General features: G+C 45.4%; 3 protein-coding genes and 1 non-coding gene across 9 annotated transcripts in view; 2 read left to right on the top strand and 2 right to left on the bottom strand.

Moving 5' to 3' along the window:
- Dnhd1 (dynein heavy chain domain 1) overlaps positions 1-8,116 on the bottom strand; it is a 69,639-nt gene extending 61,523 nt beyond the window's left edge. For 2 of the 3 annotated variants that reach the window (XM_021167323.1, XM_021167324.2), the window contains exons 1-6: positions 7,957-8,013; positions 7,627-7,826; positions 6,603-7,407; positions 3,115-3,276; positions 1,799-2,002; positions 1,605-1,715 (exon numbers count right to left, since the gene is read on the bottom strand). In XM_021167323.1, the coding sequence (XP_021022982.1) occupies positions 1,605-1,715; positions 1,799-2,002; positions 3,115-3,276; positions 6,603-7,407; positions 7,627-7,690 (1,346 nt within the window). In that variant the 5' untranslated portion in view covers positions 7,691-7,826; positions 7,957-8,013. Of the gene's footprint in view, positions 1-1,604; positions 1,716-1,798; positions 2,003-3,114; positions 3,277-6,602; positions 7,408-7,626; positions 7,827-7,956 lie in introns of all 3 variants that reach the window. The other variant, XM_021167320.2, reaches the window with a different exon arrangement.
- Positions 8,117-15,404: 7,288 nt separating this feature from the next.
- Positions 15,405-18,643, bottom strand: Timm10b (translocase of inner mitochondrial membrane 10B). 3 transcript variants are annotated; one of them, XM_021167319.2, is made up of 4 exons: positions 18,475-18,643; positions 18,270-18,365; positions 17,915-18,115; positions 15,405-15,728 (listed from the first exon to the last, which is right to left on the bottom strand). In XM_021167319.2, exons 1-3 carry the CDS (start codon positions 18,502-18,504, stop codon positions 17,939-17,941), a joined length of 303 nt encoding a protein of 100 aa, XP_021022978.1. In that variant the 5' UTR covers positions 18,505-18,643; the 3' UTR covers positions 15,405-15,728; positions 17,915-17,938. The 3 variants fall into 3 exon arrangements, with proteins under 3 accessions (XP_021022978.1, XP_021022977.1, XP_029335277.1); XM_021167318.2 differs by lacking the exon at positions 15,405-15,728 and having other exon boundaries at positions 17,275-18,115; XM_029479417.1 differs by lacking the exons at positions 15,405-15,728; positions 18,270-18,365 and having other exon boundaries at positions 17,279-18,115.
- LOC115031625 lies at positions 16,666-16,804 on the top strand. The gene has a single exon (XR_003837298.1). It is a non-coding gene; the product is annotated as a small nucleolar RNA SNORA43 (small nucleolar RNA).
- Positions 18,644-18,671: 28 nt separating the features above from the next.
- Arfip2 (ADP ribosylation factor interacting protein 2) lies at positions 18,672-24,856 on the top strand. Of its 2 annotated transcripts, XM_021167317.2 has the most exons (8): positions 18,672-18,843; positions 19,618-19,758; positions 19,979-20,075; positions 20,752-20,870; positions 21,039-21,260; positions 21,800-21,957; positions 22,093-22,267; positions 22,684-24,856. In XM_021167317.2, exons 2-8 carry the CDS (start codon positions 19,660-19,662, stop codon positions 22,837-22,839), a joined length of 1,026 nt encoding a protein of 341 aa, XP_021022976.1. In that variant the 5' UTR covers positions 18,672-18,843; positions 19,618-19,659; the 3' UTR covers positions 22,840-24,856. The 2 variants fall into 2 exon arrangements, with proteins under 2 accessions (XP_021022976.1, XP_029335276.1); XM_029479416.1 differs by lacking the exons at positions 18,672-18,843; positions 19,618-19,758; positions 20,752-20,870 and having other exon boundaries at positions 20,016-20,075; positions 22,684-23,451.
- Positions 24,857-25,476: the final 620 nt, after the last annotated feature.

Below are 25,476 nucleotides of genomic sequence, written 5' to 3'. Positions count from 1 at the left end.
AGGCAGCTAGGATGAGGGTCTTAAAGCTCACACCCATAGTGACACACCTACTGCAACAGGGCAACACCTTCTAATCTTGTCACACCCTGGGCTGAGCATATATAAACCATCACACTTGGGGAGCAAATTACAGGCCAGCCTGGGGTATATGAGACCCTGTCTCAAAAACAAAATAAAACAACCAGAAAAACAAAACAGAAAACAAAAACAAGATAAGAACCATTTTGATGACTAGGCAAGTTCAGAGAACGGTAACAGCCTAAAGAGGCTGCAAACTGGTGACCAATGTACCAAATTCAGACTGAAAAGTTTACAGTGTATATTGCTAGGAGTTGAATCTCATACTTTTTTAAATTAAAATTTGACCCCAAATAATATTCAAATTTTAAAAAGTTAAAATTTTTTTAGAACTGGCAAGATGGTTTGGTAGGTAAAAGCATTTGCCACTAAGCCTGATGACCTCCCAGGTCCCACACAGTGGAAGGAAAGAACCGACTCTCCCAAGTCACTCTCTGACTTACACATACACACAACCAAAATACTATTATTTAATTTTTGAAAGTTTAAATTTTACCATGAAATGTAGATTTCCAGGAAATTCTAAAAACTAAGGTTAGCTGATCATATTTGACCTATATTCTATAATATCACTTTGTTGGGACTGAGAAGTGACCGTCTTTTACAGATTCACTCCTCAGGCTTCAGTGCCACAATCTCTAATATCTTGCATCTGATCACTATATTCTTCTAGTATCTCCACTTCAGGCTCCCTGGGCATTTGAGCTTGCAATTCCTATCATAGAATATACCTGAAACATCATGAAGGAAAGGCAAAGAAGTGATAAAATAATAACCAACTTTCAAAAGAGTGTGGGTATGTTTGAGGGAGAAATGAAGAGAGATTAAAGAATTTTTAAGGGTTGGGGATTTAGCTCAGTGGTAGAGCGCTTGCCTAGCAAGTTCAAGGCCCTGGGTTTGGTCCTCAGCTCCAGAAAAAAAAAAATAGAGTTTTTAGATTCAAATACAGTGTGACCCACAGGCTTGGTAATTAATTGTGTTGTATTTAGGACAAGTTGGTATAAAAGAACATGTAATTACATGGAGATACATTCAGAATACTGGTTATATAAACATGTAACATATGATCATATTTTATATATGTAATAGGACTAATTAGAAAAATAAAATAAGATGTTCTTATAGATCATTTGTGGATGACAAAATTAGGGAGTTTTTCTTTGTAGGTTTTTTTTTTTATCTTAGAATTTTATGAATGGGCATGGTATGCTTTATGTCCAAATAAGTTTTTGTGGTTATGGACACAACATTTTGAAGATAGGAGATGTAGTTCAGTGGTGGAGCACTTGCCTAGTATGTTGAAGGCACTAGATTCAATCCCTAGCACTGCAACACACACATATGTTCATCAAAAAAACAAAAAACAAACCAAACAACCAAAGACATGGTAGGCTCTGTTTTGCAGCATAGGCCAACCTCTTCATCTTACTGCCTCAGCCCTCTGAGAAGTGGGACTACAAGCATGTACCCCCTTACCCAGTATTTAACATTTAAAAGTCCATGGCTGCTGTGTTATAATACCTCACCTGCTAATATGGAGCATCCCAACTCCAAAATGAGGAATAGCCAAGAGCAGATGAGTCTTCAAGAATGTCTGGATCCGATGCAGCCCACACAACCTCACATTTTTCTTCCAACTACAAGTTAAAGGTGAGTGATGATGTGTTTTCATATTTCCTTCATCCATTGCTCCATCCAAGACCACCCTGCCACCACCTACCAGGTCAACGCCTTTCGTAAGAGGCAATTCTTAAAGAACGGGATGCGCTGGAGCTCACGCCAGAGAGCATAGTCGCGGTGCCAAGTGCCCAGTGTCATTGCCTCGCTGCCTTCCACAGGATGTATATGCAGGATCCCAAAGGGAGAGAAGATGTAGTGCTCAGGATTCACCTTGTCTGGTGGCACTGCCACCAGCTTGTAAGGGCTGTTTATAATTAAAAGACAACAACAAAATCCAAGTCTGATCAATGGGAACCAAAGAATTTGTGCACATACCCGGAGGAAATCAGGGGAGGACAGGGGAAGAAAAAAAAGGAGATAGAGAGGCAGAAAAAAAGTAGAAATGGGGAGAAACAGCAGAATAGTATTCAAACTAGAATGATTGAATGAACATCAATTTAAGCAAAAGATAGGTGAAAAGAAAGAGAAAGGCGACATCTAGCTTTTTAGCCTGAACCAAGGCCTTATCTTCAGATACAGAACATCTCACAAAAATCAAGACATCATCTCATGTAAGATACAATATTATTTTATGAAAAGTAAAATTAAAAATCCTCCCATTGTGATACTTTGATTTTTTTAAGACACATGGACATTTTGGAGATGTTGAACTGTGTGTGGGGTGGGGATGGAAGTGTTTTAGTCGTAACTATCAGAGCCTGTTAGGAGGTTGTGAGGGAAAGATGGAAAGAGGAATTAAGGCAAGGTGGGGTGTCACTCAGTGGTAGAGCATTCACCTAGCATTTGTGAGTCTCCAAGTTCCATCCAAGAAAAAAAAGATTTGGATCCAATGGGAGAAAGTGAATGAATGCAACTGATATGGAACCCAGAGGCTTGTTTTTATAGTCTCCGAAACCAACCAACCAACCAACCAACAAACAAACAAAAAACAAAAACAAAATACCAAGAGGTGGAAGTCCAGGAAAAGAACATTTTAGTTTAGTCTAAAATCAGGATGCTTTTGGAAGACCAAGTTTCCATAACACTGAGATTTCAACACGTGATTCTTACATTGGAATTGGATAAGGTCAGCATTAAATGTGCTTCTGAGGCTATAAATAAATGCTTTCTTCTGTCTACAAAAGAATAAGGAGCAAAAGTAAGAAAGGCACAATTCAGACAAGGGCTTGTAAAAGCAGAGAGGATCTGGAGGGTAAAGAGGAGGCTGAGAAGGGAAGACAGCTGGAAGCCATGAGGCGGGAGAGGTGTGTGGACAGCAAGCAGAAGAGGGGGATAGGTTTGGAGACAAAAAGCTAGAAGGTAGCATGGCCAGGCATTGGAGAGGGCTGTAGAAATGCCCTGGATCCAGGCCCTTACTTAAAGTGCCGATCAGAAACCACATTGAGATAAAGGAAGTGGATCTTCTTCTGGGTCCAGTCTCTCTCCAGAAGGGATTTCACCTGACTTCTCAAGACGGGAGTCCTAGAGCTTTTCTTCTTGAGGGCCTTCTCCTCAGGAGCTTCAGAGGCAACCTGAAGTCTGCATGACAAGACAAATCAGGGAGAAAAGGCAGAGCAAAGAGATCAGTGCCTAGAGGAGAGCCTTACCATCACTAACCATGGAAAGCAGGCACTAGATCAAGCACCTGAAGGGACACACTATCAGAGCCTAGATAGTCTAATCTATACTCAAAGATGTCACATACTGAGCAATTATAGTCCATCATGCATGTTCATCAGCTATAGTCAACTATAGCCTGGGTATGAGAAACTCTGCTTTCTGATAAATGATTCGACTAGACTGGTTGTGGTTACTACTGTCAATGTTATATAACATTGTATAAAGTAATAGGAAGGCATTATTGTACCAGCTTATAGGTTTTGATACCTGACCAAGTCCTATTGACTGCTATATCCATGATCATAAGAGAACATTAAGTTCTAGGCTAGCACCACCAACTTAGTAAAACCCTATCTCAAAATAAAAAGTACAAATAGGACTAAAAATTTGGCTCAGTAGTATAGCAGTTGCTTAGCATGCATGGGGGCTCAGGATTGATTCCTAGCATGACAAAAAAGAAAAATGTATTTTCTTAGTAGTGAGGTCACATAGTCACAAAACTAGAACTATTGGTTCCTGAACGATCCCAAGTGTCCAGTCTCAATTCTGGGCTCTCTCTGTTTGATATCATGGTACAAACAACTATTGTTCCCAACTCCCTAAGCTGCTATCCCTAACTGCATGCTCAGCCCTGCCTATCCCCAGTCTCATCACATCCTTCCTCCTTTGCCTGAACAAACTGAGCTTCTCAGCTCAGAACTAACTCCTTAGTTTCAGTTGCCTTCTCCCACACTGTCTTCCCAGGCTAGAGGGGACTGTGCCCTTTATTTTCTGCAAGGCCACTTTCTCAAGTGTATGCTATATTCCTTATTGTGCTCCATATATTTTCCTCTTACTATAACCTGGTGATTCCTTTAGTCTACAAATACAGATGTGCTGTAGGATATTTGATTACACTGAACCCCAAGATTATGCTATTTACTGAAAAAAAAACAAAACGGTTTCTAGTTGTGGTGTGGCTCAACCCTTTGATCACACCATGAACCCCAAGATTGTGTAGAAAAACCTGTTCCTAGTTGTGGTGTGGCTTTACCCTTTGCACATACCTTTAATCACTCTGGCTGGAACAGAGATACGCCCTTAGTATACACCTTTAATCCCAAACAATGAAGGTAAAGTACACATGTCTTAAAGTGATGTCTAATTGAGCAGCAAAGTGACAAATCAGAGAAAGATTTGACAGAAAAAAATATGCCCAACTCTCATGAGAAGAGAGGAAAGGGAAGCTGCTTAAGAGACTAGTGCAGAGGAAGAGGAAAGAGGCAGTTTTATCAGGACAGTGGAACAGAGGCCGGTTGCAGAGAGATAACAAGCGAGACACAGGTGAAGACAGAACGAGCCAGAGAATGAGAAGCAGCTGGACAATTAGAACATATTGCCAAAGCTAGTTTTAGACCAAGCAGAGCAATTTAGGAGAAGCCTAGAGAGGCAAGATTGAATCAGTTAGCTTGGAGAAGAGTTGGAGCTAGTACAGTTGAATTGAACCAGCCAGTCAGAGCTCATTAAGAACTAGAAAGGATGAGTTTATTCAGCACCAAGTCTCAGAGGCTGAAAACATTTTAGGCCTAGATAAGATTGTATGGAGACTTAGAAGCTCCCAAGACTAGGTGTAATTAGCAGACAGAGGCAGTGAGCCTTCCAGACAACAATTACAACAGGAGAATAAAAGATACTTTAACAAAGAGTACCTACATCTCAGGTTCTGTGTCTTAAAGGCTGAAAATATCCCTCTTCTTTAACAAGAGTCTCATCCAGATGCCAGAATTACTTCAAACTCTGGTTCTAGTGTCTTTCTTTCTTTCAAGCAGGTATTGATGAAGAATGAAACGGTGTTTCCACTGTCTTCCATTCATTTCCAAACGCACACTAGCATGTAATACAACTAACTGCTGCCCCACTGACACACTTTCACCTCCTAACCCACTTTACTAATCTAATCTCTATCCAAATTTTCTACTACTACTGTTCCAGCCCCTTCCCTTCCCAATCCCATTCCACCAAGAGTACACAGGCAATAGCCAACAGCCTTTTGTTTTATACTACTTACTACAATTTGTTAATTATACGTTACTTGTCCTAATATCTCCCTTACAAAACTGGAAGACTGATTTCAAAGGAAAAAACTAAATCTATTTGGCTCATTTATTTTTTACATTCCCAGCATCTGGATACATCCAAGTAGCAATTAAGTTATTAAATGAACCAAAACCTAGGAAGACAGTCCTGGAGAAGAGTAAACTGTATTACCTAGACCTCAGAGGATGACTGCCAAGTTCATACAGGTATGAATACTTGATTCCTTCCTGATATATCAACCCAGAGCCATTTCTGTTAAGGTCTTCCAAGAGTGAGTTAGACTTGGGCCCATGCTAGGGGCAGGAGGGAAGCTTGGCTGAGAAGATTGAAGCCAAATTGTTGACATTTGACACCTTCCTTCATAGTTCCAGGAACCTGCCCACTTGTCCACCATTAGGGATCTGAGAGGTCACGAAAAAGTCACAAATTGAGCCCACTGTAAATTTAAGAGCAAAAATTGAGCAAGTAAGTCATGCTTGATTGCATGCAAAGTTAGCTTTTTTCTGCCTAGAGAGTGAATATATCATAGACAAGCTACATAAAAAGGGAAAAGCAGGCCAGAGCTAGGAAGAAGTTCCTATACTAAAAGAACTCCTAGAAGGGATCTTCTAGGCATTCTGAAATCCTAGGATTTTGGAAGCCAGACTGGGGGACTGGAAGGAATAGATCATTACTCAAGGGGCCTCCCTTACTGTCAGATCAGGAAGTCGACATAGAGGCAGTGCTTTGCTTTAGACCTGGAATAGTTCACATAGACCTGTGGAGGAAGACCACTCATGCAAGCACTCCCTAGAGTAATCAAAGACCTCATATAGAGTTCCTAGGACCAGCACAATATATGCCCCAAAGTATGTTTTGGCAAATATAAATGACCAAGAATATAAGCCCCAAAGAAGCTTCTGTCACCGTCTGAGAAGACTGGAAACTACAAGGTCAAGTTTTGACTTCCTAATGGCTGCTATTGATTTCAGTGTTTCCCAATAGATTAGCATTGAGACATTAGCTTTGTTTTTACAAGTGAAAAAAGTGCAGCCTAGTCCAGCTCACTTTAGAGGTGGGCTAATCCTGAAGAGCCAGAAGGAGCTGGCTCAAGAAGTCAGTAGCCCTGCAGGCACCTAAACTAATTCCTTTTATCTCTTCTACTTAAAGCCCCAAACCATGCCACTCACTTTCTCCCAGCAGGTTCCCCTTCTGCGTGCTCAGTATCTCTGCTTCCATACTGTACAGGGATATCTGTAGCCAGTGCCAAGGGCAAAAGACTAAGGCTGTCCAGCCATGGGGTCTCTTCTAGGGCCACCTCAGCACCAACAATGCCCAGACAGTGCTGTAGCTCAGGCAGTGTCAATGGTCGGAGCCACGTGGCCAATTCCTTTTTTTGTTGCCGGTCCCACTGGGCCTTCACAAAAGGGCATGCTGAGCATGGAGGCCCTCGATGAAACCTCTTCATCCATGGACTACAGTCAACATGGGAAGAACTATGTAACAAAGAACTGTCTGGGGGAAAGGCCTTGTCTATGGCATCTAGCAGGTCCAGCTCTAGCCGGGCTTGGACCTTGGGTGCCCAGCAGTACAGCTGCTCCAGGAAGGGCAGCAACTCGAGTTGACCAGCTAGCATCTCACGGTATGGAGGCAACAGGCCCAGTACTGCATGCAGATAGCGCCAAGCTTCACAACTGCCATCCTGCATCACAGCTGAGAACAGAGACTGAAGCTCAGACAGTAGCAGCTTCAGCAGTGTCCGCTGCTCTGATTCAACCACTGCCTTGAGATCCTCCTGTTTCATTTGACAGTCCCTAGAGTGTTCTTGTCCGCTGCAGCTACATCCAACGAGCCCAGACTGAAGGGTATAAAACCATGGGTTTTCCTTCTCTTCCAGAATAAAGCGGAGGCAGGTATTCAACTGTTGTCGAACAGATCTTGCCCACAGCTCGGGGTCCAAATGCCAATTCCAGGCTTTTGGCTTCTGGGTCTGACCTGTGTGACCCAGCAGGGTCGGGGGGGGGGGGCGTGTATAAGTTCTGGCTCTGGGCGGTGCAGGTAGGGTTAGGACAGCAAGGTGGATAGAGTTGTAGAGCATAGGAAGACCAGTAGAGAGCCCTTACTGAGCCACTCACTGTCAAGGACTAGCACAAGTCCAAGAGGGAGCCCTCCCTGCCCAGGAGCTCCTTCCCACCCTCCAAGGCCTCGTCTCACCTGGCCTGCAGGATGTAGAAGGCATGGGAAGGGAAGGGGGACTGGTCTGTGAATGAGGTTTCATTGCGGAGCGCTCCCTGTCGTGAATGAACTTAGACTCAGTTCCAGTCACTTAACACAGAGACCGATACACGCTTGCAAAATCTTTGGAAAAACTGTGTTCACATGAGGAAAACCTCAGAGTGGAGGCTGGCAACCACCTTGAAAAGGAAACACAAAGGGGTTGTCACTCAAAGGCAGCAAAGCTCCCGTCCCCTGAAGCCTTTACCATAGACTGAGAAGGTCCAGAGTGCAAAGCTGGCTACTAGGTAGGGAAGCAGTTTAGGACACCTAGCGGAAAGACGTGGCAGAAGACAGCTCCCGGTGCGCCAGTGGGCGGGGCCTCCCTAGGCACTGAAAGAACAGAGCCACTGAGGGCAAGGGTAGCAGATCCCAGAGCAGAGGACTCAGCTGCACCACCTGCTCCCAGCTGTTAGAACCGTTACAGAATCCTGGAGGCCCGAGCCTCAAACGGGAGCCAGGAGAGTTCAACAGGCATGTGGGAGGGGCCTGGGGGCGGGAGCGGGACCCAGGCCACACTAGCAGGCTGCTTTTAACCTGACACCCCAAAGGCCCAAAGAGAATCTGGCTGAGTGGGAGACTGAATGACAAGATTGATTGGGGGCGCTAACAGCATTAGGGGCGTGGTCGTAGGAAGCAAGTGTAATCCTGGAGACTCACCCACTCACTGATTTTTTTCTCTCCCCTCCCTTGACAGCATATCCAACTGTCCCACCTCAAGTCGCAACAAGAAACCTGAGTGAGACAAAAATCTTGTCTCTCTCTCAACAAGCTACACATCTAGTAGTGGCTGAAGACTCTGGGAGTGGTTTAGTTATGAGAGAGAGAGAGAGAGAGAGAGAGAGAGAGAGAGAGAGAGCAAGCCTACCTCTGTTACAGATTTTAATCAGTGGAAATTTTGATAGGCCAGACAGTAAAAAGAGTAGACTTGGGGGAGTAGGGTGTCTGATTTCATATATTTCAAGTTTTAAGTCTGAGATACAGATCTCACGGGTGAGAGGCATAGCTCAGTAGTTCAACACTTGCCTCATATGCTCAAAGCCCTGGGTTTAGTCTCCAGTCTAGAAATGAAAGCTGTCCTTGAAGTCATGACTCCCCTGCCTCAACCTTCTGAAGGAAAGGATTATGCTTATGTGTCCAACTAGAAATTTAGTGTTTGCTCTCACTTGAGTCACATTCAAGCTTGAGTATTCCCAGGACCATGGCCAGAGTGTTCTGCTTTCTCTAAGGCTAAGGAAATAGTCTTTGCCTTCAGGATCCAAGAGAGTTCATCACCTCCTCTGCCTAGGCCCATTACAACTAGTGAGATGAAGAAGAGAAGAAATCACACTCTTTATTAAGGGCACAACCTGGAAGTTGCCTGTGTCACTCCTTCACTTGGCCTGACCTAGGCACTTTCACATCTAATCTTTTTTTTTTTTTTTTTTTTTGCAAAGGTTGTGGTGGTTTGAATGAGAATGACCCCGAGGTTCATATATCTGAATGTTTGGTCCCTTGCTGGAGCTGTTTGGGAAAGATTAGGAGGTATAACCTTGATAGTTCATCTCACTGGTGGAAGGGTTGTATACAAGAGTGAGCACTTTTCTCCACATTGTTCTCAAATTATTTCAAGTTTCTGCTCAGGCATCCCCTTATAGTGAATCCTTTAATTTCCCAGAAGTCAGCACTCTCCCATAAGTCCAGACCCTCTTTTCCCCAAACCAATTTACCCCATACTTTGATTGCTATCTCATACTTGCTTATCCATTTACCCTGATTAAAAATATATATATAAGCTCCTGGAGTTACAGAGACAAACTGTGGAGCAGAGACTGACCCACCAGGGAATCCATCCCATATAGTCATCAAACCCAGACACTATTGTGGATGCCAACAAGTGCTTGCTGACAGAAGCCTAATATAGCTGTCTCCCGAGAGGCTCTACCAGTGCCTGACAAATACAGAGGTAGATGTTCTCAGTCAACCACTGGACTAAGCACAGGGTCCCCAATGGAGGAACCAGAGAAAGGATCCAAGGAGCTGAAGGGGTTTGCAGCCCCATAGGAAGAACAACAATATGAACCAACCATTACCCACAGAGCTCCCAGGGACTGACCACCAACCAAAGAGTGCACATGGAGGGACCATGGCTCCAGCCACATATGTGGCAGATGGCCTTGTCAGTCATCAATGGGAGGAGAGGCCCTTGGTCCTGTGAAGGCCCCAGTGTAGGGGAATGCCAGGGCCAGGAGATGGGAGTGGGTAGATTGATTGGTGAGCAGGAAGAGGGGGAAGGGGATAGGGGGGTTTTGGAGGAGAAACCAGGAAAGGGGATAACATTTGAAGTGTAAATAATGAAAATATCTAATAAAAAAGAAAATAATAAACAGAATCATAACAACAACAACAAAAACATACAAACTCCATAGTGGCAGAGATTCTAATTGTTCTTATTGCCTCTTACTCTATCTCCAGTCCTTGGTGCTAAGTACTATGAATAGATGATTGTAAAATATGGGAAAATGTATCAATGGATAACAATATTAGTTGGTAAGACTGGTTCTGGGATCAGATTGCCTAAATTAAAATCTTGATTTTTCCACTTGGCTTATAGTTTTGAAAATAAAAATAGTGTCTACTTCTTAGGACAGTTGTGCGATTAAATGATGTTATGTATATAAAATGTTTAGTCTCACAAAAATAGACTCTTGATATAATTGACATGAGTGAGACATAACAGGGTTCAGTGTGGAATGAGTAAGAACATAGGTAACCAACCAACTCTTTTTGTGAGGAAACCCACAGGTTGCAGAAGGTCAAGAAGTTTAGGCTTTGACACAACAGTTTTCCAGATAGGCAAAAATAAATGGGCATTCTTTATTCTCAAATAATAACATTAGCACCTGTTTCTTTGAGACTGAGTTTCTCTGTGTAATAGCTCTGGCTGTCCTAGAACTCAACGCTCTGTAGACCAACCAGGCTGACCACAAACTCATCTCCTGAAAAAAAAAAAAAAAAAAAAGGCGGGGTTCTCCAGAGAGATGTGTGTGTCTCTGTGTGTATGTGTAAGGGAGAAGGGGGTTGAATTTGTTTCACACATGTGGAAATTAGTGCTGCATCTTGAAGCAGAATTTTGACCTGTGTCCATGTATGTATGCATGTGTGTGTATGTGTGTATATAGATATAGATATGCACACAAAATTAATATAAATATAACAAAAAGTGTTTAAGTCACTTCTTCAGGAGATCAGCGAGATGGCTCGGTAGTAAGCAGCACTTACCTTTCTTTCAGAGGATCAGAATTGGAGTCCTACCACCCACACTAGTTTACATTTTCACATAACTTCAGCACCAGGGGATCTGGCTTCTAAGGACACCACATGTATGCTTACACACACACACACACACACTCACACACAAATGCAAAACAAATTACTTAAGATAGAATCTTGTTCTCATAAACAAGTGAATTTGTACTCGTGAATTTTCCATGACAACATACATGTCTTCTATTTTAGCATTCTTTTTTTAATATATTTTTTAGAGATTTTTATTATTTATTTACTATATGTAGGCACACTGTACCTGTCTTCAGAATTTCCAGAAGAGGGTGCCAGATCTCATTATGGATGGTTGTGAGCCACCATGTGGTTGTCAGGATTTGAACTCAGGACTTTCAGAAGAGCGATCAGTGCTCTTAACCTCTGAGCCATCTCTTCAGCCCAGCATTCTTTTAAAAAAGATTTATTTATTCATTTAATGTATATGAGTACACAGTTTCTATCTTCAGACACACCAGAAGAGGGCATCAAATCCCATTATAGATGGTACGAAGAAATGGGACTGGAGAGATGGCTTAGCGGTTAAGAGCACTGACTGCTCTTTCCAGAAGACTTGGGTTCAATTCCCAGCACCTAACTGGCAGTTCACAACTGAATTGCAGTTCCAGGGAATGTGACATCCTGACACAGACATACATACAAGCAAAACAAAAATGAAAAAATTAAAAGGAACTACTGAAAAGAATTTTTAAAAGGAAATATTTACACACAATTATAGGACCTACAAAATTGAAAGAGTAAACTGCTTGCGTAAATGGGCCTTTGGGTGATGATTGAGCATACAGTGTTAGAAGATACCATCCAGTGAGTTTGGGGATTAAAAAGGCATGTCCAGTTGGCATGGGAGCTTGTTCCTATAGTCCTAGCACTGCAGAGGCTAGGATGGTGTTTTATTAATAATTTCCTCTAGCCAAATATTACATCTTGGAGGGAAGCTCCTTAAGATAAAGATGTAGGATGTTCTAAAGAGAGTTGAGATACTGAATCCCGCAGGGAAGCTCTTTAAAATTCAGGAAGTAAACAATTCAAGAGCTTAAAAGTTCCTGAATCTGACCAGAAGCATCAGGCACTCCCTCACCAAGCATACATATGCAGTTAGGACTGCTAAGAGACACCCTCGGAAAAAGATAAGCTGCCTTGGAACAGACACTCTCCAATCTGTCAAGCTGTCTTCAAAGTATGCAGTGAGTCTGAAGTTCTCCTGTGACCTGTCATCCATGGTGATGTGCTCTCTTGGAGTCATTTATGGTGCTGTAAATAACCCCTTATATACACTCCTATAAGTAGTCTTAATAAATTCATTAGTTCAACAAGTTAGACTATAGTGGTATCCTTACTTTTGGTCAATTTTCTACCTTGGATGAGTTTGCATCTCTAGAGTCCAAGACCAACCTAGGCAATATAGGGAGAGCTTGTCTCAAAAACAAACAATAAGGGGCTGGAGAGATGGCTCAGCGGTTAAGAGCACTGAATGCTCTTCTGAAGGTCCTTAGTTCAAATCCCAGCAACCACATGGTGGCTCACAACCATTCGTAATGAGATCTGGCGCCCTCTTCTGTAGTGTGCTGGAAGACAACTACAGTGTACTCACATGTAATAAATAAATAAATTATTTTTAAAAAAAACAAACAATAAAATGTCAAAGTCTAAATTACTGACAAAAGGTTACATTTGCAGAATTTCTATATCATCTGACAAAACAAACTTTCTCTTGATAATTTTCATTGTTAATAATAAAACAAGAAGGAAGCTAAAAACTATGTACTGGTTGCTTTGATGAGGATGTGATTTGAGTTATAAAGACATGGATCATGTCCTTGTGAAGTATATACCATTAAGAAATGTCACACACCCAACATACAAGAACTATATGACCAGAATTCTGGGGAAATGTCCTTAAGGAAATAGCAATTGGATTAGGAAGTTCAGTAGGTAAAACAGGATGTCTCCTCCATTATATATCAGAAATAAACAAATACAAAGGCCCTTAGAACAGTGTATGAAGGAACCAAAGGCTAGCGTGGCTGGAGTACAGAGAAAGTAAAGCATGATTCAAGTCAACGCAACACATAGGATCATGAGTACCTAAAATGCAAAGTTGGGGAATGAAATGTTCCTGGAAAAATTCAAGAGAAAAAGAACATGACTTAGTGAAGGCTATGAACAGGGTGAGCCTAATACAAAGGTTAGGACACCATAATTAAAAGGATAGGAGTAAAACCTAATAATGGAATCGAGACGCTGAGAGGATATCAATGAGGCACTAACTATAAATATTATCAGATGCCATTGAGAGATGAAGTATGTAGAGGCCCAGGAAATTTCAATGGATTTAGAGATATAAGGTTACCAGGTGATCATAATAAGCACTTTTTGAATAGAGTAAGGGCTACAGAACTCTGTGCTAGTCTGGGGAATGGGAATGGATAATGGCTTGCAAGGTGGATACAACTGTGTCTGAGATACCTCTGTAAAGTGGTAAAAATAGGATGGTAACTGGAAACTGGGTATAACTGTTTAACAGTAGAGTCCTTAGCATATTTAGAAATTTACAACAATAAACAAGAGGAAATTGGAAGTACTCAAGTACGAACGACTAGGACTCAAAGTCCAAGAATGGGCACTGGCACTGGTCCAGAGGGTTTCTCACTATTTAGAAGGGAAAGGGAATAATGTGGATGGGTTAGTCAGTAGTAGGATACTAGAGATTACCTACAGACAGCGTTTACTTTTCCCCATGGAGGAATAAAATGGCCTACAGAAAGGAAACAATAAGGGACAAAGAGGGTTACAGATACTGACTTAAAAGAGTTACTTAGGGGAGTAGTAAAGAACAGAAAAATCACTGGGTGTGGTAGTGAGTGCCTTTAATTTCAGCACTTGAAAAGTAGAAGGAAGAGGATCTCTGAATTTCCAGGCCAGACAGGGCTACAGAGTGATACACTGCTCAAACAAAAGACACACACATACATACTCAATGAGAGTCTGAGAGCCAAGATTCCATTTGAACTTAACCATGAATTCAAACTGGCATAAATATGCGCTACAGTGATCTCCTTAAGTAGCATTTAGTTGTTCAAATGCAGACACAAATGTTTCATAAGAGGGAAGGACACCTACAAAAAATTCAGCTCTAGCAGGAAAATCACTGTCATTTAAGCTGGCTAGGAATGTAAAGAGAAGTGCTAGTGAGAAAAGAAAGAATGGGAAAGCTACAGTAAAATCAAATGATTGTAGGGACAGTGACATTCTAAACCAAGCAGAAAGAATATGGTCAGTGAATAAAATTAAAAAAACAGTGTTATATTGTTTGATTTAGTAGCAGCATTCTGAAGACTGGGTGGCTTAGAATGATGACAATAGCCAAGACACAACTAAATGGAATGAAGTGATCTTAACTTCATTGATCTTAACTTCATGAATGGATTGTCTGTATAAACATCAAAGCAGACGTGGTGAATAGAAATACAAGAGCTATTTAAGGGGAGGGGGGAAAGTCCATGAGAAGAGTAAAACAGTGAGCAGGCTGAATGGATGAATAGCTTTAAAGCAAACAGATTGGGCAGAGGAACAGACAGTGAAGTTCTGAAGTCAGAATGACAGGACCACCACCTCTGCCCTCCAGTGGTTGTGATGTGGTAAGACTATGTCGAAATTTACTCATGGTCTGGGTATGTAGATCAAAGGTAGAGCACTTTTTTAACTTGTACAAAAACCTGAGTTAGACCTCCTGAAACCCTCTCCCCTCAAAAACCAAACCAAACCAACAAAACTATCCCTGCCAGATGGTGATAACAGACACCTTTAATCCCAGCACTCAGGAGGCAGAGGCAGATGGATCTCTGTGAGTTTGAGGCCAGCCTAGTCTACAGAGTTTCAGGACAGCTAAAGCTACAGAGAAACTCTGTCTCAAAAACAAAAAAGCAAAACAAAAATTCCTGTACACTGCGCTTGAGAACTCTGCCCTGCTCTTACCATGCCAATGGCAAGACCTGAAAACAACCAGCAAGTATAGAAAGTGGGCAGTACGAAGGGGTTTCTCTTAAATGCTGAAGAAACTGGAGAGGAGACTGAAAGGAGAGAAGGACTGACAGGCCGGATTGAGGTACATTTGCTTTTGCATTGAAGGCAAACAAGCTACAAATAATGCTAGGTATAAGAGCTTTCTACACTTAGTGTGGGGGGCATAGGTGTGACCCCAGCACTTGGAAGTAAAGGCCAGCTAATTTGAATCCAAGGTGTGATACTGCATAATAAGACCATCTCAAAAACAAAACAAGACAGAACAAAAAAGTTCAGGTCATTCAGAGAGTAGGCTTCGGGCATATCTGTTTCCTCGTCTTTTTCCAGCCATCACTAATTATGTGTGACATGGGGAGAAAGGAAACACAGACAACTCACAGCACATGTTTATTGAAAGGATACATACAGGTGCTGATGCAGCGCTCTCTCGGCAGCCACACAATATCCTGGGTCTCCACCTTCCTGGTTTTGGGAACTAACAAGTTCACAAGCTGCTCTACTCACATTGTGTACTTGTCAAGGAGTAAGATTAATCTTGAGGTCGGGTCACTCTTTAAGGAAGCGCCTGGTCAGCAAGTTTTATATGCCTAAAGAATTATCTAGCAACAGGTTGTAGCCTGTGTCTGTAATTCCAGTACCTAGAAGGCTGAGACAGGAGGATCACAAGTTGAAGGCCAATGGGTCCACGACAAAACCACCTAAAAGGAAAATGAAAAAAAGAGAAGAAAAGAAAGAGAGAAAGGAAAGGAAAGTGACACACCAAAATCTGCTTTCCAAAAACTGTGTAAGACAGGGCTCTCCTAAGGTCTGTTTTCTTGCTTCTTTACCTGTCTAGTGAAAAATAACACCTCCTAGTTTCACAATTAAAAGGAGTAAGTATGATAAATTTATACAAAATAACTCAACAGACACGATTTAGAGAAACAGCCTGCTGTAGTGCAAAGAATATCAGGCTTAATGTCCCAGCTGCACTTTATTGGTAGAGTCTTGATCTAACAGTGCAGACTGCTTCCAAACTTACAATTCTTTTTTTTTTTTTTTTTTNGTTTTTTGAGACAGGGTTTNTCTGTATAGCCCTGGTTGTCCTGGAACTCACTCTGTAGACCAGGCTGGCCTCGAACTCAGAAATCCACCTGCCTCTGCCTCCCGAGCGCTGGGATTAAAGGCGTGCGTCACCACGCCCGGCCCAAACTTACAATTCTTGCCCTGTTAAGGATTACAGGCAAGTATAACAAGCCTTGGAGCAAGATCTGCTTCTCAATATGGAATCAACTAAGATTTTCAACTTTTTGGCTGGCCAACACTTGGGAGGTAGAGGCAGAAGGACCAGGAGTTCAAGGTCATCTTTAGTTACAATTTCCAGGTCAGCCTTGGGTACATGAGACCATATCTCTAAATAAATAAATAAATAAATAAATGCCTATTTCTGACCTATAGGTGGGGGTAGGACAGCAAATCTGCTCTGTGAATGGTTGGTTTTGACGAGGAATTTAATTCCTCTGTTAAAAAAGAAAAAAGAAAGCTGGCCACCTGTTGCAATACTGGAAGGGAAGGGATGGGATGGAATTACGGGAAGCAGTGAAGAGGAAGTGGGGAGCTTAGTTGTTACAAGTTCCTGCCTGCTGCCCTGAAGATGCTGTCCTAGATCAGCACCACAGACCTGGCCCAGCTGCTCAGCTCTGCCTGTGACATTGGGGCAAAGAGCAAGTGGCTCTTTCAATGCTCAGTGTTCAGAAGCCAGTGAGCACTAAGAATGGTTTATAGCCTGACATTAAAAAAAAAAAAAAAAAGAGTTCCTGCCTGGCAAGCACAAGTACTTGAGCTTAATCTCCTGTAAAACAGTAATAAATGCAGACCCCATGCTGTCGCTTGCCCTGCAGACTGTCATCCTTGAAGCCCCACAAGGTGGTACATGCCACATCCTCTTTCCTTCCCCATCTCCACATTAGGAATGAAGCCATGGGAACAGCAGCTGCCAGGAAAGGACTCCTCCTGAATACACATGTGAATCCCACAAGAGGGGTTGGGGAGAAGCTGGCATCAGAGCAGTTACAGTGAGAATAGTGTAAGGTGCAGGATAGAGAGCTGAAACTAGATTAGACAAGCAGTGAAACACAAAGAGGAGGGGCACAGAAGGCATTTAACCATCCCTCCCTAATACCATCTCCCTCTCCCTCGGGTTCTCTTCCTGAGGTTTGACTAATACTGCCTTCCTGACTGACTCTGAAGACAAGAAAGCACTTCTTTGTTTAAAGTCTTTATTGCTAATTTCACAAAGGCAGGAAATACTAAGAGAGTAAATTGGGGAAATGGTCAACATTCCTGAATTCTTAGAGGCTTGTCTTTGTTCTGTTGTCACTGACCTCCTAGGAAGGAGTGGCTAAAGCCTAAGGGGGTACTGTTTTCTTCCTGCTTTTGTTGTTTGATATTACCTTCTTCCCCTAGGTTCACAGCAATTCTTTTTGTTTGACAGCTGAGAATAAAAACTAGTTATGAGTCAATGTATATTCAGGTCCTTGAGTTAGTCCCAAGGACAGCCACTGAGAGCTCTCCTTTTGGAACCAATTTTCCATTGCTATTACTAACCTTAAAGCTCTACCCATAATCCCTGCTTTTGCTGGGGTGCTGGGAATGCTGAATTTGTCCTTCTACACATAAGAAGGCACTACATCAACCTCCAGGGCTAAAGGCAGTATACATGCACTAGATGACACAATAAAGGCTGGTACCCATAGACAAAAGTTCTTGCCCAGCAAAATAACTAGACTGTAAAAACGGGTTTATTGGCTCCAAGAAAAGGAGCAACAGCACCCAGCTTTCAAGCTCAATCTCTCTGTACACATTTAGATAAGCCCAAGGTCCACAGAGGAGTCCATCCAAGCACCTTCTCTCCTGGGGCCAGGGACGGCTAGCTGCCTGATGGCGAGTCTCTGGTCTGTTCTGCAGGAACACCTGGCGCGGCCGAGGCAGCCTCGTAGTCCGCGATGCGGCGCTGGACCAGGGCGGGCATGAGGTGCACGTAAGCGGCCATGAGGCGGTGGTTAGAATGGATGAGTTTCCCAGCACAACTGTGCAGGCAGGCCTCCTGGAAGGAAAACAGATGTAAGTAGAAACTAAAAGGGGCCCGCCTCCTTCCTTCCCGGTCCCCAGCCTAGGAGTGAGATCAAGAAAGAGGGGAGAAATGGGGGGAGGGGTGTCACGTCACGTTGTCAACTCTGGGACCCCCACACAGTCTCCACCTCCTCAGCGTCCAGAGCTCGGTGGTGCAGGCTGGGCACACAGCGCTGAAAACACAGTTCTGTCATCCGATTGTAGACCAACAGGAAGTCTCGCAACTGAGAGAAAAGGGAACCACGACTTCACCACCGCCAAAGCTCCCCGGGATGCACAGCCCGTCTCCCCCTCGGCACGTCTAACCCAGAGAGCAACTGCGCTCTCACTCACGTTTCTCAGTTGCTGCTGCTGCTGCTCCATCACGCCCAGGGCGCCCAGCCCAAGTCACTTCCGCTCGTGGCGGGGTGGCAGGGTGGCGCGCGGGGGTGGGGTGGGGTAGAGCTCTCAGAGTCGCCCCGGAAGTAAACTCTCACTACTCCCCCAAGAGCTTGAAGGCGTAGCTCCAGGCTCGCCCTGCCCACAACTGCAAACGTCACCTCCGCCCTTTTTCTCTGCGACGTGGCCGGCTTCTTCTGCCCAGAGAACATGTCACTTCCGCCAAATCTCTGACCTGCTGCTAGGATCGCGAGGAGAACTGGAACCCGAGGTCCCCGCGCGGTCCGGGCCTCGCGCCCTGAGGGGAAGAGCGGCCCGGCCCAGGTGAGAAGGACATACTTGGACGAAGGGAAGTTGAACGCACGAACCTGTACTGAGGGCAAGATGCCCTGAGCCCTTGGCAAGGATGAGGACACACCTGATGCCCAGGTGTATGGGGGTGGGGGGAGCCCCTCACATCTGGTAGGCTTCAGCTGACTTTGGAAGGGATTGCCCGTGTCCTGGGAAAGAGAGCCTTTCACCTGACACCAGGAACATTCACTAACTGCTTCAACCAAGGCCTGCTGGGGAGGGCCTAAGGGAGTCAGGTGCATAAGATGGAGAAAAGAAGAGACTAGACCGGCTGAACGAAGAGGGGAAGGAACACCAAAGAATGTGAAAGACCAGGATTGCAGAGCATGCCTGAGTGGCAAGTGAGCGTCTGAGCCTAGGAAAGGGTTCTGGTAAACATGCCTCTGCAGGGTTAAGTTCCCAGAGAGCATAGACCTCCCCTCTGGTCCTCACTGCTGCAATTCCATTGCTTCGGTATCTCACACATAATAGACACTAGATAGTTGTTGAATGACTGAATGCATGAATGGTTACTGAAGGTGAGGTAGGGGGGTTATGAGAAGACACCCAAGGCTTTGGTATGCATGCATCTGTAGAAATAATGTACTCAGAAGAGAAGAAACACACAAACTCAAGGAAAACCGTGGTGGCTGATCCCAGGACACCCAAGCCCTAAGACAACCCCTGAAACCTCTGAGAACACAGGGAAGGCCTCCTTGTTCTGGAGTGCTGGCCAGTTTCCAGAATTGTCTGTGTTGGGTTTTACAGCGTGCTGGGGTGGAGACCTTGACTCCAGTCCCTTCCCTAGCCATGACGGACGGGATTCTAGGGAAGGCAGCCACAATGGAGATTCCCATCCACGGAAATGGCGAAGCTGGGCAGCTTCCTGAAGACGATGGGCTGGAGCAGGTGCTTCTGTTTGATTCTTCTCATTGTTTTGTTATACATTCCTGACTTATAAACCTTTTACTTTCCCCTGTCCCAGTAGCCTTCAGTTAACTAAACTCCTTCATACTTTTCAAATCTTCTTTATGGTTCTGTACAGACTTTACTATGCACTGTCTCCATCCCCAAAATGTTTCATCCATCCCTGTGTTCCTGAGGTGGCCCCCTCTTCTCTGACCTATAGGACCTCCAGCAGGTGATGGTGTCAGGACCCAACCTCAATGAAACTAGCATTGTGTCTGGTGGCTATGGGGGCTCTGGTGACGGACTCATCCCCACAGGTATGAATGATAGAGATAGGCTTGAGGGGTGGGGTGTTGAGACAGTTTGCAGGCACATAGACACATACAAGAAAGCTTGACTCCTGGACTGGAGAGCTTGCCAACTGCTGGTGTGAAGTTCATAGACAGTCCAGTCCCAGGCCAGCTCCCTGAGTTGCCCATCTGCCTCCCACTAGCCAGTCAGTCTCTAAGATAATCTCACTCGTCTTTTCCTCCTTGCCGCTACCATCTGAGCCAAGTTAAGACCTTAAGGTTATGAGCACTCAGGAGCTTAAAGCCAGTTTGGAGCTTTGTGAGGCTTCTCAGAGTTTCATTTTAGACTCTTACTGGCTAGAATTCTACCTAGAAATATAAGCTAACTTCTCTGTTTTCTGTGCCCACCATCTTTGATCCTGCCAATCGCACATGTCATGTTTGCTTCTATTCCCTCTTATTTCGTACACCAACAACACTCCTACCCTACTCCAAGAATGCCAGATACATACATTGAATTGATTTGGTTGTCAGGACACGAGTCCTTGTTCCCCCTAGTGAGCAGAAGAATGCAGTTGGCTGTCTAGATAATCCTTCTTCAGAGGGGTCATTTCGTGTGTTGGGGGGGTGGGCGGGGAAATGGGCCATAGAAGTGTCTGGTTATATCTAAGAGAAACTGGTGTCAGAGAACTTGGTCCTTTAGGGTCTGGCCGACATCCATCTCACAGCACGTCACCCTCTGGCCCTGGTGACGAGGTGGCCCGGGGCATCGCTGGAGAAAAGTTTGACATCGTCAAGAAATGGGGCATCAACACATATAAGGTAAGATTCAAGTGCTTCTTCTCAGAAATTCTCCATGGGGACCTTTTCCCTTTCCCCAGGTCTTACTATATAGTCTTTGCTATGACTAAGAGAACGGGGGTGCTGGAGTAGTTCATTGTTGGGGTGGAGTTTAGATTTCTGACCTCACCCCCCCCCCCTTCTAATCAGTGCACAAAGCAGCTGTTATCAGAGAGATTTGGCCGAGGCTCCCGGACTGTGGATCTGGAGCTAGAGCTGCAGATTGAGTTGCTGCGTGAGACGAAGCGCAAGTATGAAAGTGTCCTGCAGCTGGGCCGGGCACTGACAGCCCACCTCTACAGCCTGTTGCAGACCCAGCATGCACTAGGTGATGCCTTTGCTGACCTCAGCCAGAAGTCCCCAGAGCTTCAGGTGCCTCAGCCAAAACAAAGAGGGTGGGGGTACTGGGCCCTGGTCCTTCCAGGCAGGCTTTCCTCAGCCTCCCTCCCTCCCTCCTCCTGCAGCCCCCAGGGAGAACCCCTCTGGGGTGCGCCCAGTCCTGCCCCCAGCATCACTCACCTATGGAGGCAGCCTAAGGGTTTGTACAGAGGCCCAGAAGTTGGAGGGGTTGTGGGAGAGGGCTCACCAGTACCTCATAAGTAACCTGTCTCCATATCATCAAGAATGCCTTTGGTGCTTGGCCTAATCAGATTCCCTCCCTGCCTGTTGCACTAGCTCTCCTTGTTCTATCTTGTAAACTCACCTAAGAACTCGTACTCCCCACACTCTTACCTCAGGCATCGCCAAGGGACCCTACTAACTTTGTGGCTAAGAGAGCCTTGCTAGAGGCAGTCTGGTTGTTGTAGTTTTGATGGCTGTTTCTTCTTTGGGATGGAGGGATATGAAGGGCTCTACAGCTGCAGTAAGGTAAGGAGTGTTACTCAATGCCTGTGCCTCCCTTCTGCCCTTAGGAGGAATTTGGCTATAATGCAGAGACACAAAAGCTGCTGTGCAAGAATGGGGAGACGCTGCTAGGGGCTGTGAACTTCTTTGTCTCTAGCATCAACACACTGGTCACCAAGACCATGGAAGACACACTCATGACTGTCAAACAGTATGAGGCTGCCAGGTGTGGGCCCACGGTTTGGGAAGTTGGCTGGCATGGGTGAAAATGCAAACATTAGGGGCATACAGATTCAGAAAGGAAAGGAAATATGAGTGTGGATGAAGAGGTGGAGACCAGCCTTTATCACCCCCTTCCCAGGCTGGAATATGATGCCTACCGGACAGACTTAGAAGAGCTGAGCCTAGGGCCCCGGGATGCAGGGACTCGTGGTCGACTTGAGAGTGCCCAGGCCACTTTCCAGACCCATCGGGACAAATATGAGAAGCTGCGGGGAGATGTGGCCATCAAGCTGAAGTTCCTGGAAGAAAACAAGGTGCTGCCCTACTCCCTTGGTCCTAAGTCACCTAAGTCGTAAGACACAGTGCCCATCCCTTCAGACCCTTCTGATTGTTGGGTGCGGAGCTGCCCCTGGCTAGGGAGTGGGTTGTTCCCCTAGCCCCTTGATACCTGAGCACTTTCAGTTCACCCTCCTCATCACTGGCTTCTAGTCCCAGTAGCATAACTGAAAAAACATTGCCCCTTGGCTGGGGTTCTAGAACCCTAAACCCAGCAGATCAAGTCAGGTTTCTTTCTTCATATTGCCCCTTCTCTTTTGACTTCTTGAAAAGTCCCTACCCCAAAACACTGTCAGCAGAGTCTATTTGCTCTGGTCTGTGTCTGGGCTTAGGCTTGTAGCCCCTCCCTGAGGGTGCCTGAGTCTAGCCTTAGCTGACCCTGCTGGGCCCCCAGATCAAGGTGATGCACAAGCAGCTGCTGCTCTTCCACAATGCCGTGTCTGCCTACTTCGCTGGGAACCAGAAACAGCTGGAGCAGACTCTTCAGCAGTTCAACATCAAGCTGCGGCCTCCAGGAGCCGAGAAGCCTTCCTGGTTAGAGGAGCAGTGAGCGGCTCCCAGCCCAACTTGGCTATCAAGAAGGACACTGGGCGGGGCAGCCCCAGGGTGGAGGAGATTGGACATGGGATGTCCTTTGCCACTTACTTGCTGGCTTGGGCTCCTTTTTTCTGACTGGGGTCTGACACCAGTTTTGCCCATACTGCTGTGGTCTGAAGAGGGCCCATAGGCCCAGAAGCTGCTGCCCTGTCCTTTATCTTCCTGGCCACTGGGCTTCATTCCCAGATCTTTTCCTTTCACTCCACAGCCAAAGGCTATGACAAAACACTCCCTGGCCAATGGCACCACTCCTCAGGCCTATCCCCAGCTCTTGGGATGTGCCCCTGACCAAAGACAGGACCTCAAAAGGTTCTGTCAGCCAATGGCAGCTCTTCTTGGGCTCCTCTGGGCCAATAGTGTTGCCTCCAGTACCCTTTGTTCCCTCCTCAATGTGTGTCCATTGCAGAGAAGGGGACTGGGACCAGAGGGGTGGGGATAATGGGGAGCTGCATTTGTGGCCCTGCATCTGAATGGGCCCTCCCCTCATCCACCCACCCAGTTGAACTGTGCTTAGAACCCCAGAAGACTGGTTCTAGCACTAGGAATAAACCTTTCATAAAAGCAGGCCCAGTGAGGTCAATTTGTGGGGGACTAGAGGAGGGTGGATTGGTAAGAAATGCCCAGTAATCTTGCATTCGATTCCTATGAATTCAGAAGAGCTGCAGCTAAGTTTGAGAAGCTGCCGAAGGCCTGATGCCCCTCACTTTCAGAGCCAAAGCTTTATTTTTCTCTTCCTGTTAGCACCAAGGCAATCTATGTGTCTGAAGAGCATAGGGTCCAGAGGGGGTTGGGCCGGCTAACCATCATGCATTCAATCATACAGCCGATGTTTACTGAGTGCTTTTATTTGCCAGGCACTGCGTTAGGCCCTGGGGAAACATCAGTGAATAAAACGCAGTCCCTGCTCACAGTGCTTAAGGCCTAGAGGGGGATAGAGACAAGTAACCAGGCAACTACAATACAATGAGAAATGCTAGGATACAAGATGCAGTGGGAGCACCAGATAAGGGGCATCTAGCTTAGACTGAGGTAGAGATGGCGATGCCAGTTTAAAAGCTGAGATCTGAAAAAGTAAGTAGCTAACAGCTCAGGAAGAAAGGCCAATGCTCATAAAGTCTGAATAAGAATTCAGTCCAGAGTGAAAAATTAAGTGCATGAGACAAGAGGCAGACTTTTGATCTTTGGAGAAATGGAACTAAGAAACCTCTTAGAGGTCTGGCAGCACGGGAGAAGCGTAGCGTTGAAAACATCCTGGACTATTGGGTAGCCTAGTGACCCTTGCTTGTCACTCTAAGCATGAACCCTGCCTGAGCTCCTTCACATCCAGTGAGTAGCTACTGCGGAGATAAAGGCTGTCTCACTGCACCTGCTGCAACCTGCACTGCTCTTGTTGAAGTCAAACCTTAACTTTGTATAAGAAAACTCCCAGCAGCACTTTAGACAGGGCTTGAGTGCCGTTGTCAACTACAGGTCCAAAGACAATTGCAGACTTCTTCAGCATTCTCTCCCCTCTGGAGGGTGGAGAAAGGGGACCAACCCAGTCAGCAGGTTCCCACAGCACGGGGTGCACACCAGTCTAACTTGACTCTTTGTCAGTGATAACTGCAATCCCCAGCCAGGCTTCTGGGGCTTTAATTAGCCTTTATGTAGTCAGCTGTCTGCCTTGATTATTAGAGGTGCTGGTTCTCTTATTAGCCCCCTACTTTATGGGCCACTGAGGATTTTCGTTGTAAGGGCATTGAATCTTCAAATGGTTGGAGACAGAACCCGAAAGCAGAGCCCAAACATGGCTCCACCATTTTCTAGCTGATTAGGATTAATGCCTGGGGAACATACGCTCGCTCCGCTCCTTCCGTTGTAAAGCTGCTAATAAAAGCAGCTACCGATTACGGTTATGCGTATTAAATGAGATAATGTATGTAAAGTGATTAGCTCTGTCTGGCACGTAATAAACACTCAGTCCCTGTTAATGTACAGTTTTTATTGTATTGTACCTAGGCTGTTTTTCCATAATGCAATGATTCTGAGAATTGCTCTGGGTCTTTGGTGTAAGGAAGGAGTCGCGCTGGATGGTCTAAACCAAATTTCCTCAGGCGGCACCTGAGGAACCGAAAACCGAAAAGAAGTCTCCCACTTGGCCTGCAAACCCCTTCTCCTAGAGTTCTGGGTTGAGGTACAGGTGGTCCCCCTCCCTCTTGCTCAGTGGAAACCAAACTAGCAGATTTCACAGGAGCCTCCGGGAAAGCCCAGGAAGGAGCGACCAGAAGCAGCAGGAACGGGCTCTCGGAGTACTAAAGCTGGTTCTAGCTGCTTTTACTTGAGGGCATCAAGTGCCACTATCAGAGCCCAGCTACTCACCCTCGCCCTTAGGCCTCGTGAGCCAGAGGCAGCAGGCGAGGATCCCGGATCTAGGATCTAGGATCCGGGATCCGCTTGCCAGCTCCAAACCGCACCGCAGAGGGAGAGCCAAGAGCCGCAAGGGCGGAGGGGCTGGCGGGCGTGGTCTGAGAGGTGGGGGCGTGGTTGAGGCGGGCCTTCGGCTCCGGAGTCGCCCCCTCCCCCGACGGGTCCGCAGCCCCGCCCCGGCCCC

Source organism: Mus caroli, chromosome 7 (assembly GCF_900094665.2).
Source record: "Mus caroli chromosome 7, CAROLI_EIJ_v1.1, whole genome shotgun sequence".
Taxonomy (NCBI): Eukaryota; Metazoa; Chordata; class Mammalia; order Rodentia; family Muridae; genus Mus; species Mus caroli.
Note: the sequence above shows the minus strand (reverse complement) of the source record. Positions and strands in the feature narration are given on the sequence as shown.

What these genes read in the sequence shown, in the direction of transcription:
- Timm10b (XM_021167319.2), bottom strand. Translation starts at nt 18,504, where the DNA reads ATGGAGCAGCAGCAGCAGCAACTGAGAAAC. An exon ending in AGCAGCAGCAACTGAGAAAC is followed by an intron (nt 18,366 to 18,474) that starts GTGAGTGAGAGC and finishes CTTTTCTCTCAG; the next exon opens with TTGCGAGACTTCCTGTTGGT. An exon ending in GAGCTCTGGACGCTGAGGAG is followed by an intron (nt 18,116 to 18,269) that starts GTGGAGACTGTG and finishes TTTTCCTTCCAG; the next exon opens with GAGGCCTGCCTGCACAGTTG.
- Arfip2 (XM_021167317.2), top strand. Translation starts at nt 19,660, where the DNA reads ATGACGGACGGGATTCTAGGGAAGGCAGCCACAATGGAGATTCCCATC. An exon ending in AAGACGATGGGCTGGAGCAG is followed by an intron (nt 19,759 to 19,978) that starts GTGCTTCTGTTT and finishes TCTGACCTATAG; the next exon opens with GACCTCCAGCAGGTGATGGT. An exon ending in GGGGCATCAACACATATAAG is followed by an intron (nt 20,871 to 21,038) that starts GTAAGATTCAAG and finishes CCTTCTAATCAG; the next exon opens with TGCACAAAGCAGCTGTTATC.